This window comes from Taeniopygia guttata, chromosome 12, assembly GCF_048771995.1.
Source record: "Taeniopygia guttata chromosome 12, bTaeGut7.mat, whole genome shotgun sequence".
In the NCBI taxonomy this organism is placed as follows: domain Eukaryota; kingdom Metazoa; phylum Chordata; class Aves; order Passeriformes; family Estrildidae; genus Taeniopygia; species Taeniopygia guttata.
The window spans coordinates 6,764,770-6,779,399 of NC_133037.1; the positions used below are offsets into that span (position 1 = coordinate 6,764,770).

A 14,630-nucleotide genomic window follows, 5' to 3' on the forward strand; every position below is an offset into this window, starting at 1 on the left:
ATATATTGTGCATATTGCATAAATAGTATAGCTTGTGTATAGATAGGTCAAAATATATCATACATATTTTAAATCAATATATTTTATATACATACACATGTCTAGATAAACTAATACCCCTCCCCATTTTCTGCCACCTTTCCCTGGGCACCAGGGCAGATGTCAGAGAGGCAGCACAGCAGCTTGTGGGGCTCCATAGGAGAACAGCAGCAGAAGCATCTTAGCAACAAGTGAAATACATTCCTTCAGAGCAAACCAAGTGCCAAACCAGCTGCCTGGGAAGCACCAGCCCATCTCACCACAGCCTCAGCACCTCAGGCAGGCAGGAACAGCCACCACAGCTCCCAAAGGGACCCCTAGGGCAGCAACTTTTGACTTGCTACAGACCCCTGGGAGGTTGCAGCAATGGGGACACAGCAGTTTCAATGCATTTGCTTACTAGCCACAGTTCAAGCTCCCCCATTACATTAACAAACTGACTGTGTGCTCCAATTGAGCTGAAGGCACCTCTTGGCCCCTGTTAGCTCCTGGTACCCATCAGGATGCACTCATCTAGCCAAGAGTCTTGTTATCAAACAATTGTCAACAGCAAAATGCTCCCAGGTTGCAGCACAGCACACAGACAAAGTGGCCCCCAGCTCAAGGACACAGTCCTGCCCTTCCTAAGCTCTTGCTTCTTACAGAAAAAAAAAAAAAAAAGAAACAAGATCTCTCTGTGCCTTTCTAAGGCTAGCAGGATGAAGTTCCATGCTCAAGACAGACACACAACTGCACTAGGTCATGGACAACAACACCCTCCCATCTCAAATTAATACCAGCACTTATTTTCTAGCATATTAAAAGATGTCTAGTGCAAGAAGGTATTTCACATACCTGTAAGGCAGGACAAAACAGCTCTCCAGCTGCCACCACCCTGACCTGTCTCCCAGGAGCTCTGTAAAAAAATGGTATTTTCCTTTTATCAGAACTTCTGAGCTGATTTGCACTATCTTGCAGCTGAGAGATCCCAGTTAAACACCTGAGGAAGAGCTGCTAAACATTTCTCAGGGCTAGAAAAGAGGAGAGCACCTGAGCCAAAGTGTTGTCCTGGGAAGGCTCTGGCTGTAAGAGGTGGGGGCAGCAGGTGTGGGCAGAGTGGGGCTGCCACCCATGAAAGCCACAAGCCAGTTTCCTTAGGAGTCCTTTGCCAGTGTGTTAGATCAGTGTGTATGCATCCAACAACATAAAGGCAATGGTTACTTGAGATTTCAAAAGTTTCCAGTCTCTCGTAGCCTTCTTTCAATTCCAAAGCCCACTGTCCTGTTAGCTCAGTTGTCTCTTTACTCCCCCAGACCCTGCAACACAAACCTGCCTCTCTGCTGCACCTCCGGGGTCCTGCCTGCTTGTCCCAGAGCATCAGCAGACCCCAAACACCCTCCCCAACACCCCCAGCCCCACTTTGCACCCACACACTGCCCAGGCTGTGGGGCAGCCCCTCCCTCCTTGGGGGGCAGCTCAGAGCACCATTGCTGCATCCTGCACACAGCACGAGCCTGGGAGCTCCTGGGTGAATGCAGTTCCATGTGGAAGAGCTTTGCTTTTGACCTTTGTCATCCTCTAACAGGGATAAGAAATCTGCAATTCTTCTGCAGTCTCAAGGGCTGGAATAGGTATTGGAGAGGAATTAAGCATTTCTCTTTAATTTGCTGTGTTTACAGGCTCTTTCCTTCACATATTCTTGAGCACTCCCAGCACTGCTTGGCCTCAGGCTGCATTCAGCAGAAGGCTTTAGGTGCTCATTAATTAATGCTTAATTTGTGTGGGCCTCTGCTTACAATTCTTATGCAAATCCTTATCAAACTGTGTTCTGTTTTCAGCTGAGCTGGATCCAAGCCCTAAAGAGCTAAAAGAGGAATGACAAATTGAGGAGTATATGTGCAGGTAATAAAGCCTTTCTTGTCCTCAGAAGCTTTGCAGTAACCTTGGGTCATGTGTACTACAAGTATAAATTTAGAGGAGAAATAAAGAGTGCCTTAATGTTTGAGTCTTGCAGAATGTACAAGAGCTGTTGTTGGAAAGCAGCTACCAATAAACACTTACTGATGTGTTGGTTATTAAATGTGACATTTTTATATAAATGCTCTTTCCCCTAGAAAGAAGATAGGTTTTTACCAGAAGAAAAAAAATGAGGTTTTTCTGTATAATTTAATCATTGTGTATGTTGCCTGGTACTAGCACAGCATTTGATAAAGCCACATCTAGTAAGATCTGTTTTTAATTTGTGCTCTTTATTACAGTTTGTTGTAGCTACCTAATTAAAATTTGTCAGGGAAGTAATCAACCTTATTTCTGCAGTGCGATCAGTTTAATAAGAAAGTAATTTTGCAGTTTGTTTTCATTAATTAATTAGGCAAAACACTATATAATCCATGTGGTGGTGTATAAACCCAGGGATGACACCAGCTACAGTGTCCCAAGAAAAAAAGGGATATTTACCTGTGGATATTCTATACCCAGTGTGGTTTTCGCCCCTGCCAGCTTCAGAGAAAAAAGTTGTCATATAATGTTTAACCTGAATGTGTCTGCTAGTGCAGGTTTTCTTCAAACAAACCTCAAAAGAGCATTATGTGGGAATGGAGGCAGAAACTGTATCAAGAAAAATTCACCAGCAAATGGGTCAACACCTGTACACAGACTTCCTCCAACAGTCCCAGGTGTCAAAGTAAACAAATCTCATACTCCTGGGAAAACAAATCAAAGCAATAGTGGGAAGGCTGTCTGGTCAACCACTGGAGAAGGAGGAGGAGGAAGGTCTCAGGGTTGCTGTGTGTGGAGATTTCAGTGGATCTTTAAGAAACACACTCATTTGTTATAAACCCAAATTTGCATTTTGGCCCAGAGGCTGTTGAACATTATTTGCTGTTTACCTTTGCTGGATGAGGACTCAGTTCTAGGGATATAAACCCTTATATAGGGGGGAGGAATAGCAGGTGGGCAAAGTGAGGAGGCACCTTCACTGGAAACCTCATAAACCACTGACTGCAGTAAAAGTCAATGCAGGATTAAAAGCTGTCTACTCAAAAAGCCATAAACCACCACCTCTTCTACATCTATGTTCCCTGACTGAGCTTAAAACAGAGATTTTATTTTTCAAGGGACATTTCAGAGCACTCCTTTGAGGCTCACAAATTACCACACTTTGCAAAGAACATAATTCTGGGACAAAGCTTTTCCCCTGCTCTGTTGAGCTCCTAAGGGGTTGTTCCACACAGCATCTTTCCAACACTCCTGGAGGAGGTTTTTCTACCATGTTGCCACAATTTAACCATTTTCTTTGCAAAGTACAATGCAAAACTCTACCTCTCTGCAAAGAGACCTGCTACAACAACCACCTGAGTGGATGTAGCTGCTGAGATTTCATGGGCCAGGATACGTGGCAGCCCTGAGGTGGGGTGTGCATCACACAGGTACTTTCAAAGTGCATGCACCCAGGGCAAGTTTAAACTTACATGAAAAAATAACACAACACTTCCTCTGAGGGAGCAAGAGACAAGGAAAACGTGTAAACTTGTCTCAGACTGCAGGGTTCCCTCAGCATCCAGGCTCCAGTGCCCCAGATATGAGGCACTGGAGATCTTACTGAAGATACACTAACAGCAAGACAGTTGAAAAATGTTACTTCTCTTCCCTGAAAGACTTATGAAAAATTGTACATACAGTGTGTGTGGCCCTGGGCTCCCAGAAAAAAGGTTCAACATGCAAAGCCCTGCCCTGACTCACCTCCTCAAAGTCCGTGCACTGGGATGGGAGAATTCTGCAATCTGCCAGAGCCCCGCAGAGATTAGACTAAAGCCAGATTTTAAAAACTTTCTAAATTCAGCAGGCAAAAGAGTTAAGGCCAGATACAAAGTAAGAAGTCATGGAGAGAAGCTGTTAGCTAATTAAAGTATGAGAATCAGCCTGCCTTCCTGAGCTGATATCTGGAAATGGAAGCTGAAGATCTGAGGCTGAAGCTCTCCCTAACCCTCATTTCTCATCTGGCAGTCATCTGAAAGCTCATGTAACTGCAGAGATGATTCAGACTTTTCAGAACAGAACTTAAGGCTTACATCCAAAGTCTGCAGAACCTCCCAAGGTTCATAGCTGAATGTGGCACAAATCCCAACATAACCCCAAGCACACCGAGGTCAGCTCTTGGCTGGCCACTCTCCACACCACTTTCATTTCTCAGGGTATCAGACACCGACAGGATGTTCCCACTTGCTGAGGCAGAGGAGCCTGCAGATTTCATCAACTCAGCTGCTGCTCAGTCCTTTGCCCTTGCTGGGAGCGAGCTAGGAACAAAATAAAGCACAACAGTAGCTTTTAAAGCAAGCTTACAGCCTGCTCCCTGAGGATGCAGCCAGACACGCTGTCTGCACCAGATCAGCTTCAAAGCCAACAGCTGAGAGCGCTCAGGGCACACAGTCTGAGTGAATAAAAGAGCATCTTCCACAGTCACACTGCAAACTTCTGCCCACTCCTAACTGAAAGAAGATGCTGGGGCTGTTCCAAGCACGTCCTTCTGCTTTGGAGCATCAGGTGGGCCTTTCAAGGACTGATGTAGATCGAGCCCAGTCACCTTGTTCAGAAACTATCCCAGTGCCTCTGTGTGAGGAGCCCAGAGCAGGCTGGAATCCAGCTCTGCTACCTGTGCCCACAAGGCACTTGGTTTTCCTGTGCCTCTGATTCCCTCCTTACCATTTGAATATCTTTGCTATTGAGGTGTTCAGGAATTGCTTCTTACTTTGTATTTTCACTGTGCTTAGCACAAGGGGCTTTTGATCCAAGCCAGGGATTCAGGATGTTGCTCACAACACGCCAAATTAGGATAAAAAGGGCTTGCAAATGATGAGATGACAGAGTGAATAAGGCTGATAAAAGGCTCTTAAGTCATCAATTCAAGTTATGCAAGATCTAGAAACATTTCAGCAACAACAAAAACTCTGTTAGAGCCTTAGAAAATTCAAATAAATTTTCTTAATTGGCTTCACAATATTTTTTCCTTTCAGTCATTTTTTATTTTATTTTGTGACAGAGGGGTACTAGGAAATGTATGCTTCCAGCATAACCAGTGGGTCCCAAACAATCTTTCCAGGGCTGTGCTGTGTCTTCTTTGTCTGAATAATGGAATTCCTATAGACTCACATTCAGTCCATCTTCCTACCCCAGATAAAGAGCATCAGCTGATATTTTAGGCTTTCACAAATCTACCTGGCCAAAAAACAAGGGGACAAGGAAAGTGAATGTGTAACAGCAGGGACACAGTATCAGTGTTAAACTGTGATACCAACGTGGGTGATCCCACCCCTGGGAGGCTTGATGGGCACCCCATGGGAGCAGCCATCCTCACAGCACTGGGGCACCGGTCCCTCAGCAGGGGGATGCCCTGGAGGGATGTGTCCCCGAGCAGCCACACAGCCAGAACAGGCAGAAACGCTGTGTGCTGGCTTTGTCACTTCTTGCACAGGCTGGATGCTGCCTGTTCTTGCTACCCACCATCACAGCAGGGGCTTTGCTAATATGAGGTTTTATTTACAGCAGGACCAGTTGAGAATGTTTAGCCTCCAGACTGGGCCTGTCCTGGCTGAGGTCCAAACCCAGCACCTCACCTGCTGAGCTTCATCTCAAAATCCACCATATCCATTTGCATTTCTTCTTTCAGCTCCATCCCACACTGCACAGAGACCTTCCTTCTCCAAACAATTGGCTGCTGGACTTCTACTGTAGTCTTTCCTTCACATCAGAATCCATCACAAAACGTCGTCTTAGCTCCTGAAAACACTAAGAGCCTTTTTATGTCAAAGAGTTAAATCTCATTAATCAGCAGGCATTAATTACCCTCTTTTAACACTAGAGGGTTTGATCCCTTCCTGTTAAAAATTCATGCACCAAAGCTAAATCATTCTTGTCTTCCCCTTTCCAGACAAGGAAGAAGAAAAAATTAAAAAGGCTCCAACATTTTGCTGGCTCACTCATCTTGGTAGATTCTTATAAATCCTTACAGAAGCTGTTCTGTTCCTAGGATGTGAGACTGCTTTTTGTGTCCCAAAAGGATGTCACAGTGGAATGTTGGCTCTGAGCTACTACTTCCTAGGCAGGAATCAAACCAAATATTAGGATGATGAGCATTTAATACTGAGGCTCTGGCCCTAACCAATATCACTCAGTTCCAATACAAACAATTTATTAGCTATTCTTTTCCCCACCATCCCTGGTCTGGACCACCTCTTGTCTGGTTTTTGCTTTTTACAGTTTCATGGGACAGCAGATTCAGCTGGCTGGCATGTTTGGGTCATTCCCCTGGTCATACAAGCACAGCACTGCCAGAGAATTCCTTGAAATTCCTTGAAAATTCCTTGAAATTCCTTCTATTGTGATCTCTAAATGAAGAAAGCAATTGGAGGAGGAAATAAAAGTAAAAAAATGCTCCCTTCAGCAGGGTTAATGGTGGGGTGGAAACCACACAGGCTAAAATCAATGTTTACCTGAGACAGCAGCAGATTTTGTGACCATTGTCCATCGTGAAAGCCATCACTGGTAGTGCCCTGCTCAGGGCTGAAGCCCCCTGGGGTGACTGGGAGAGCCCGGGGAGCTGGGCAGCCCTGACTCCAGGGAAACTGCACATTTGGGGAGAGGGACATTTTGGCAGCTGTCTCTCCATCATCTCCCACACTACCACAGGGAGAGGATGGAGAGGTCTGGGAGAGCCTGGGCTGCCTTTCCCTGGCATTAAACTGGGTTGCCCCCAGCTGTTCACTGGTCTTGGACCAGCAGGAGCCAGTCTCTCACTCTCCAAAGCACAAATGTAGTGGGCACAAAGCCCTGAGCACCGATGCCATGGATGGTTCAAGAGAGGAGTAAGTTCAGCCAGGTTTGGACACAACTTTATTCCATTTAAAAGGGACCAGCACTGGGTATCCAGGCACACAGTGGTATCTCTGTGTGTACCTCACTCATGCTTTCCTCATACGGTGCCAGGCCATTTCTTCTTTAAAATCACAGATCATTTTGTGGTTTTCACATTTTTGATCTCCTGCAGCAGGTCAGACATTAGAGTGAGACTGACTAACATGATCATGAAATCTTCAAAATTAATTTTGTTCTCTGACTCTTCATCCAAGGAAGAAATTATTTCCTGGTATTTTGGTTTGTTTTCTTGGCCCTATGGAGGATTTTAAATAGAAAAGAAAAAAAAAGCATGAAGTTCCTTTTTAATTGCATCATTAGGAAAAAAAAGATATCTACCTATGTAAATATTAATGTATTTTTTATATTCCCATTCAGGTTATGTCTACATTCATATTAGTCTTTCAAAAGATATCCAAAGAAATTCAAACAGAAATATTATTGCAGTCAGAAAGGAAAACAACCAGTCCTCAAAGTTTCCATCAGAATCCAGAATATATCTTTATGTCTAAAACACACCTAATCACGACTGAAAGATAATCTGACAATGATGAATCTAGCTGGTAACTGCTAGGGAAAAAAAGGGAGTCCTGTGTCTTAATAAAACTGTGAGGTTAAAACAACCAACCAACACACCAACCCTCTTAAATTTAATATTCAAATATATACAATTACATATTGTGAAGGTCTCAGAAACTGTTGATTTTACAGGCATAACTTTAGTACTGCTACTCTTGGTCCTCTTGGGCATTCCTGCTGGAATGGATAATTAAAATTCTGTAACATATCTATTATTTATATTTCCTAATGAAAAAACCTTGCTAGAGTTTCAGGGTAGTTTTTAGCTTAATAATTTCCAAACCATCTCAGGATTCCAAGCTTAATTACTTCAAGTAATATTTTCAATTCTTTTCCAACAAGGTGCCTAGTTTCTAATTTGGTGCCAATTTCCCCTCCCCAACCAGTCATGTGATTTTGTTATTTTTGGAAGTAAAAGTATTACCTCTCTCATTTACTTATTTGAACTCTTTTTTATTAGTCCTATATAGCTTTTCCTACCACTTTTTTTTTTTTTTTAAATTTAGGGAGGGGAGAAAAAGCCCTGCAGGAAGTTTACAGCCACAAGTGCTGCTATGATGGTTTTTCACCATACCCAGCCAGGTGGGTGAGGGCTTTCTGCCCCTCTCTCCCACCCGTGACTGCAGTGAACACAGCTCTGTGGCACAGGGCTGGCTCCCAGTGCTGGTTCTGTGCTCTGGCAAACCACCAAACACCTCATTAAATGCCATGAGTTTCTTCTCTTCATAAAACCAGCCTCTTGTCATCATCCAAGGATTTTCATTTGGTTGGTTGGGTTTTTTGTTGCAATTGCCCTGTTTTCATTAAGGAAATTTGAGGAGGCATCAGCCGTGGTTTGTTGCTGTCCCCGTTCTTTGGCCGTGTTAGACACAGGCTCAACATAAAGAAATTACATCACAGAATGTTTGTACCAAATCCCTGAAGTCTCACTCGGAATTACTCCATGGACTGACGCTTTCCAAGCTGCAGGAGAGAGCCTGAGCTGCCATTCCTGCACCCAAAGTGCCCAGCCAGGGCTGTCCCAGTGCCACCCACTCAGCAGACCCCCTCACCTGTATGAAATGCCAGAACTGGGATTGCAGTAAGCTCTTGGTTTCAGATTTGCTGAGCTTGCTCTCAGGATCAGCATAGTTGTTATACACCAAAGCTGCTGTAGCAAAAGCCTTTTCAAGGTCTGAGCCTTTTCTTAGAGCTGGAGGGAGGAAAAGTTTATACCACCACCAAAAAAAAAAAAAAAACCAAAAAACTTTTGAGATGCAATTGAAAGGAATCTGTTAACACCATCCTGGGTGCGTGGAAATCTGTGTAGTTTCATTAAAGTTAATGAGACTGAAACTGTTTATACCCACAGAGGATCTGGCCCAGATTTTATTTGGAATGGGCCAGCAACATGCCTCATATCCCATGCAATCACACCCTGAAGGAAGCTTTCCTTTGGAGCATGGCGCTTGAGACTCATCTGGCCTATCCTGACCCTGGGCATCCAGCAAGGACCTGCCACACCATGGGGACAGGCCATGGTGACCATCTCCTGGATGCACCTGGACTCCCAGAGACCTGCATCTGGGAAAACACAGCCCATTTGGAAGCCGTCTGCACAGGACCATCCATGCAGTGCTGCACTTCAGCATCATGGCATACTTGGCATCTGGGCTGGATTCATTCTCCCCCTCGTGCATGACTCTGAAACACTGCATGCTCACAAAGCCTCTGTTAGCAGAGGTTACACAGATGATTTATGCTGTGATTTTTTATGAAACGGCAAGCACAAGAGGAAATGTAAACACAGGAGTACATGGCACAGGGACACATGAGACCCTCTTGACTTGCATCAGCTGAGGATCTGCACAGCCTCTGCAAGCCCTGTGACACTGGCAGAACTTTCTGCACGTGGGTTGTGAAGGACCTGAACCCCAAAGGGGCAGTGAAGGGCTCCCCTTACCTTTTATTGATGCCAGCTGCTTGGCTACGGGTACACTGGTGGTGAGAAAGCAGAGAGGCACAATTATCACTTGGTAAATTGTGTTTGGTATTGAATTTCTCCAAGAATGAGCTTGCTCATTTCTGTTTTATTTAATCACCCAGGAGCTCAGGGCTCCCTAAGGGACAGTGTCTTTCCTTCAGAGTGGAAAGGAAAATGGCTTCTACAAGAAGCACAAGAACATCACACAGCTCCTAATTCCTCACTTAAGTGGGTAGCCTGAAGTTGTTCCTAAAGTTGATTATTCATATTAAGTGGGGGACATTGCAACACACTTCATATAATTTCTTCATGAACATGAAAGAGGTCCCAGAGATTTCTCAGTTTTATACCCATTCCCAGGAAAGTAGAGAGGGGTCAGCCTCACCAATGCCCAGTTTGGAGCAGGCACACAGCTTTTATTTGCAGCAGGACTCACATTCATGAGAATCACTCCCCCTGCTTTCAATCAAAACCTAAAACCTGCTTACCTTGTGCTGAATTGCTAGAAACTAATTACAGAGCATGTGATGGAGACAAACACACCCAGATAATGAGTTTCAACACAAATGGCAGATCACCCAGATGCCATAACCAAGCAATGACTTACCCCTTGGGCATGCCTGCAGCAGCTGGAGCCCCTTTTTTGGTGGAAGCAGGAGCTGGCTGACTGACTGCGTTCTGCTTCCCACTGGGAACACTTGTTCTGCAGCCACACATCTCCAGGCCAGGGTGTTTGTGATCTCCAAGCAACTGAGTAATAGCAAGCAGGTGGATGGAAGCTCTGCCCCGTGGAAGCAGCCTGCTTGTAGCCATGCCTATCAATAATGTAAACACTACCTGGCAATCCTGGAGCCAGGTAAACACACCAGTCTACAGCAGCCTCTGGAAGGCACTGCTGGGCTGGTAAGCTGTGGGGCTTGTACTTTACAGGGGAATTTGACAGAAACAAACCCAACTCATAATGGAACCTGGATCCTCTTAGATCTGTAGGGATGTAACTTTGCATCAGGAATAACTTTGACACTGCATCCATTCATCTATACAAATTATAATTTTAATGAGAAACATTCCCAGTGTGGGATAATGTAACTTGCCCCAAGCTATAAAGTGAGTTATTCCTCCAGCCAGAGTCGGGATCCAAGCATTTCCTAGTTCCTCATCCAACTTTTATCCTAGGTGAGCACACTCTAATATTTATTTTCCCTGTCCCAGTGCAAAGAGACCTGCTCAGCCTCCAAACCACTTCCAGAGCAGCGCCCAGCAGGGCCTGGGCTGTGGTTCCCAGGCAAGCAGAGAGCTGCTCCCCAAAGCAGCACGGAGCCATATGGCAGAGCAGTCGCACATTAGCGGAACTGGAAGGGCTCCAATGAACTTTGTTATTTATTGGCAGGGATGTTGCTATTAGAAAACACAGCTTGTCACACTGCCTATCTCCATGCACGGGCTCCTCTCTGCGGATCCTTTGCCTGGAAGTGTCTAGACAGGATAACTTCAACTTAAAAGACAAAGCAGCCACTTTAATTCCAGGGTGGTCTGTTAATAGGTGGTGACTTCAACTGCCTCATCCAGCTCATCATTCCTGGTGACAGGATAAAATACTGATGTTAAAACTATCCATGATGAGACTTTATGTAACGGGACACACAAAGGAGACTGCAACAGATGGCCTAGAGAATTAAAATGTTTTCCTCATTTAGTAGAAGCTAAATTACTGAAGGCTAATGAATAAGGATGTTCACCACCTTACCGTTCCTGGATTTTAATTATCTTAAAAAGCATGGGAAAAGAAAACCTTTAATTTTCCATCTAAGAGTGTCATTACTCAAACAATTCAGAGCCTTTTTTCTGAGAGGTTTAAGCTGTCTTAGATCTCTAGTGCATTCTTTAGGACTGGCTCATGAATAAAACAGAGCCTATAATTGCAATGACGAAGCCAAAACACATATAATCAATGCTCATTATTCCATCAATTAACACACTAAAATTAAACAAGAATTCAGACTTAGTAATCTGCCATCAGCTAAAAAAAAAAAAAAAAAAAAAAAAAAAGAGTCTTGATATCATGTTGAAGTGATAATTCCCTTTCACATCTGTTGAACCATACAAAGAGGCATGAAAATTGTTACATCCCGGTTAATATGAGAAATTGAGATGTTTGGTCTTAGCATCCAAGGTAAAAAATGAGAGTGAGAAACAGACTGAGTTGCCTGTTTATCAGTGGCAGGCAGTACTGAGAGTGGGCTGGCAAACCCAGCCCTCTGTGCTTTGGGATCTTTCCACTGTAGCTCAGATTTCAGCTCACAGTTGTTTTAATCTCACCGACTTTTGAGAGCCTGAGCTCTAGAACAGGTGATTTGCTTTGCTGGGGTAGTAGCAAGTTCAGAAAAACCTGGGGTTCATTATCCCTCTAGGATACACTAATTAACATGTGCAGGAGCGTTTGTGCCTGACAGATAAAGGGTATCATGAGGATAACCCTTGCCTTTGCAGATGATCAGCTTTGAAGACTGAGATTTTGGCTGTGCATGTTGCTCGAGTATTCTGGTCAGCAAGGTGTGTGTGGAGCCAGGCCATCTGCTCTGTAGCTATTTTGGTACACACTATTTATGTTTGAAATATCCAGGTGCCTTTATTGGTCAATTTTTAGCATGTTTCACACGTTAACAATCCTGTCTGTGCAAAATACGCAACCTGCCACTTCAAACTGCAAAGTCTTTACAGGCAGTTCACTTAAAATAATCGCCACTGCAAAAAAAACACAGCCTCTGCTTCACTTTTGGTAGTTTCCCTGAGTTTTCCCCTCCTTTTTCAAGGAAGTGCTTTTTGCATTTCAGAAGGCTGATGCTGTGAAAGGTGTGTGTGTGTGTGGCAGAGCCCTGACTCCCTTAGAGATGACCCTGGGCGGGGCGGGGCAGGGCTGGACCACAGCGAGCAGGATCCCAGGGACACAGGCACAAGGGAAGACCTGAAACAGGAGATGCACTCACACCTCCCGGCCTCTCAGGCTGCATTTCAGCAGCAAACCCTGCAGCAGCTGCAGGAGAAGAGCTGCCAACTTGCACCCAGAGAAGCTGTGGCTGTCCCATCCCTGGAAGTGTTGAAGGCCAGGTTGGACAGGGCTTGGAGCAACCTGGGATACTGGAAGGTGTCCCTGCCCATGGCAGGGAGGATGCAACCAGATCAACCTTAATCCTGAAAATACTCTTGCCAAGTAATTTTTCCTCTGAGAAATGTTTTAGACTTCAGAAAGGCAGCTATATTCTTAAAAAACTAGAATCTCATTAATGGGGGACACAACAATAAAAATGTAAGGAAAGAAACTAAATGCAACAAACAGCATGCCTCCCCTATGAACTATTAACACTTCATATTGAAATGATAAGGTCTTCATAATAAGGTTAGATGTAATTGACAAATGATGGGATAATCAGCACCAGATATATTAACAGAAAAATACAAATTATTGCTGATAGAGAATTCCAAAAGGAAAAGCTCCTGGGTTTAGCAGAAGTAGGGAATAAAAAGAAATCCTAAAAAAGAATATTGAAGTTGGCTAAGTAGACCATCCATTCACATACATAAGGAATTTTGACTCAAATCTGTCTTAAAACTAGTGGACAAAGAACTAAATGCTTGTGACATGATATGGCATAATGAGAAGAACTTTTTCAGAAAACAAATCATATGTGGCAGTTTTTAATCAGTAGTTCTTAATCCATCATATAAACTGTGAAACTCTGGAGATATTGTCAGGAACAGACTACAGGGAGGTGCAATGCATGTTGATGCCACTGCCTCTTGTATCAGCACATCACAGTTTCAGCCAAGATTGATTCAGGGCTACAGCCTGGATTGCTCTTCCAATTTGAGAGCATATAAAGATTGCAAATAATTAACCTAATTGGGTTAGGCAATTTTAATACGAATTCATGCAACAGGAGCACAAACTTTCTCCAAGTCTTAGAGAGGCTCAGAGTCACTGAGGCTCTGTTATGTGCAGCTCAAGGGCCACACTGAAGGACATTTGGTCATCAGGAAAAATATCACACACAAAACCCCCAACCCCATCTAGCCATGGCAGAGCCCTGTGGGCTGTGTTTGCATCTCAACTCATCCTTTTCTCCTTGATGTGCTGGGTGGGAAGTGAAGCAGGCTGCAGAGCCAGTGGTACCCAGAATTACCCTCCCTGCCCTCTTCAGCACCTTCCCATGGAGGGCATTGATGCTCCAGCTCTGCAAAGTGCATCCCCTCCCGAGCCATGGGGGAAACCCCAAACCAGCAGGTGAACATGCCCCTTCTTTGGTCTCTGAGGCACCTGGAGAGAAAGTCCTATGCTTCCCCCTCCCCACCACACTCACCAGATGTACCTGCCTCTCCCCCATAGCTTCACACTTGAAAATGCAAACATGCTCCTAACTTGGGTAGCTGAGAAATGGGCTATAAAGAGAAACACATGGGAAAACAGGAGGGACAGCACAAAGATCAAGGAACATGTTTTTTCTCTCCCAGGCTGACCTAGTTATTTAACTAACTGGCAGAGATACTCTAATGATGAAGCAGGAAAGCAACGACGCTGCCAGCAGCAGTTTCACAAAGGATCCTCAAGTGTACTTTGCTACTTGTCTTAAATCCAGGTAACATCAAATAGAGTCTTTCATAAACTGCTCAACCCTTGGCTATGCAGCCACCAGCTGAAATAAACTTTCAATTTCTCAGCAACTGCAAAAGGATGTGATAAGACTCAAATCTAGAGGAAGACAGAGGAAACATTTAAATACATTTTCTTACATAACACAGACAAGTGCATGCATCATTTTTGTTTTCACTTTTGCTGCTGCCATACTTTATTAATCTGAGAAGCTATAGATAAAGAGATTTTTCTTCCCTTCTAATTCAGAGTGAAGATTACAGTCCCCAAAGGGTAACAACTGGCTCAACTGTTCTGTACAGCAGCAAGGTGCTGAGGTACCTGTAAAGGTCTGGCCAGCTGGGTAGAGCAAGGGCAAGTCTTCCATGAAAGTATGTGCCTACTATTTTGTTAACACTTCTACCCGTCCTGCCCTTCATAAGAAAACCTTAGACCTGGAGTTACACAAATAGTACCCAAAATATGACATAAACGTAATTCTCTTCCAAGCCTTGTATCAGAAAGTGCCCTTTC

General features: G+C 44.3%; 1 protein-coding gene across 1 annotated transcript; it reads right to left on the reverse strand.

The window, feature by feature from the left end:
- Positions 1 to 6,889: 6,889 nt before the first annotated feature.
- On the reverse strand, positions 6,890 to 11,508 carry SNTN (sentan, cilia apical structure protein). Its single transcript, XM_004176943.5, has 4 exons — positions 10,077 to 11,508; positions 9,449 to 9,483; positions 8,559 to 8,698; positions 6,890 to 7,183 (listed from the first exon to the last, which is right to left on the reverse strand). Exons 1-4 carry the CDS (start codon positions 10,280 to 10,282, stop codon positions 7,025 to 7,027), a joined length of 540 nt encoding a protein of 179 aa, XP_004176991.4. The 5' UTR covers positions 10,283 to 11,508; the 3' UTR covers positions 6,890 to 7,024.
- Positions 11,509 to 14,630: the final 3,122 nt, after the last annotated feature.

What these genes read in the sequence shown, in the direction of transcription:
- SNTN (XM_004176943.5), bottom strand. Translation starts at nt 10,282, where the DNA reads ATGGCTACAAGCAGGCTGCTTCCACGGGGCAGAGCTTCCATCCACCTG. An exon ending in GCTGCAGGCATGCCCAAGGG is followed by an intron (nt 9,484 to 10,076) that starts GTAAGTCATTGC and finishes TCTCACCACCAG; the next exon opens with TGTACCCGTAGCCAAGCAGC. An exon ending in AGTTCTGGCATTTCATACAG is followed by an intron (nt 7,184 to 8,558) that starts GTGAGGGGGTCT and finishes AATCCTCCATAG; the next exon opens with GGCCAAGAAAACAAACCAAA.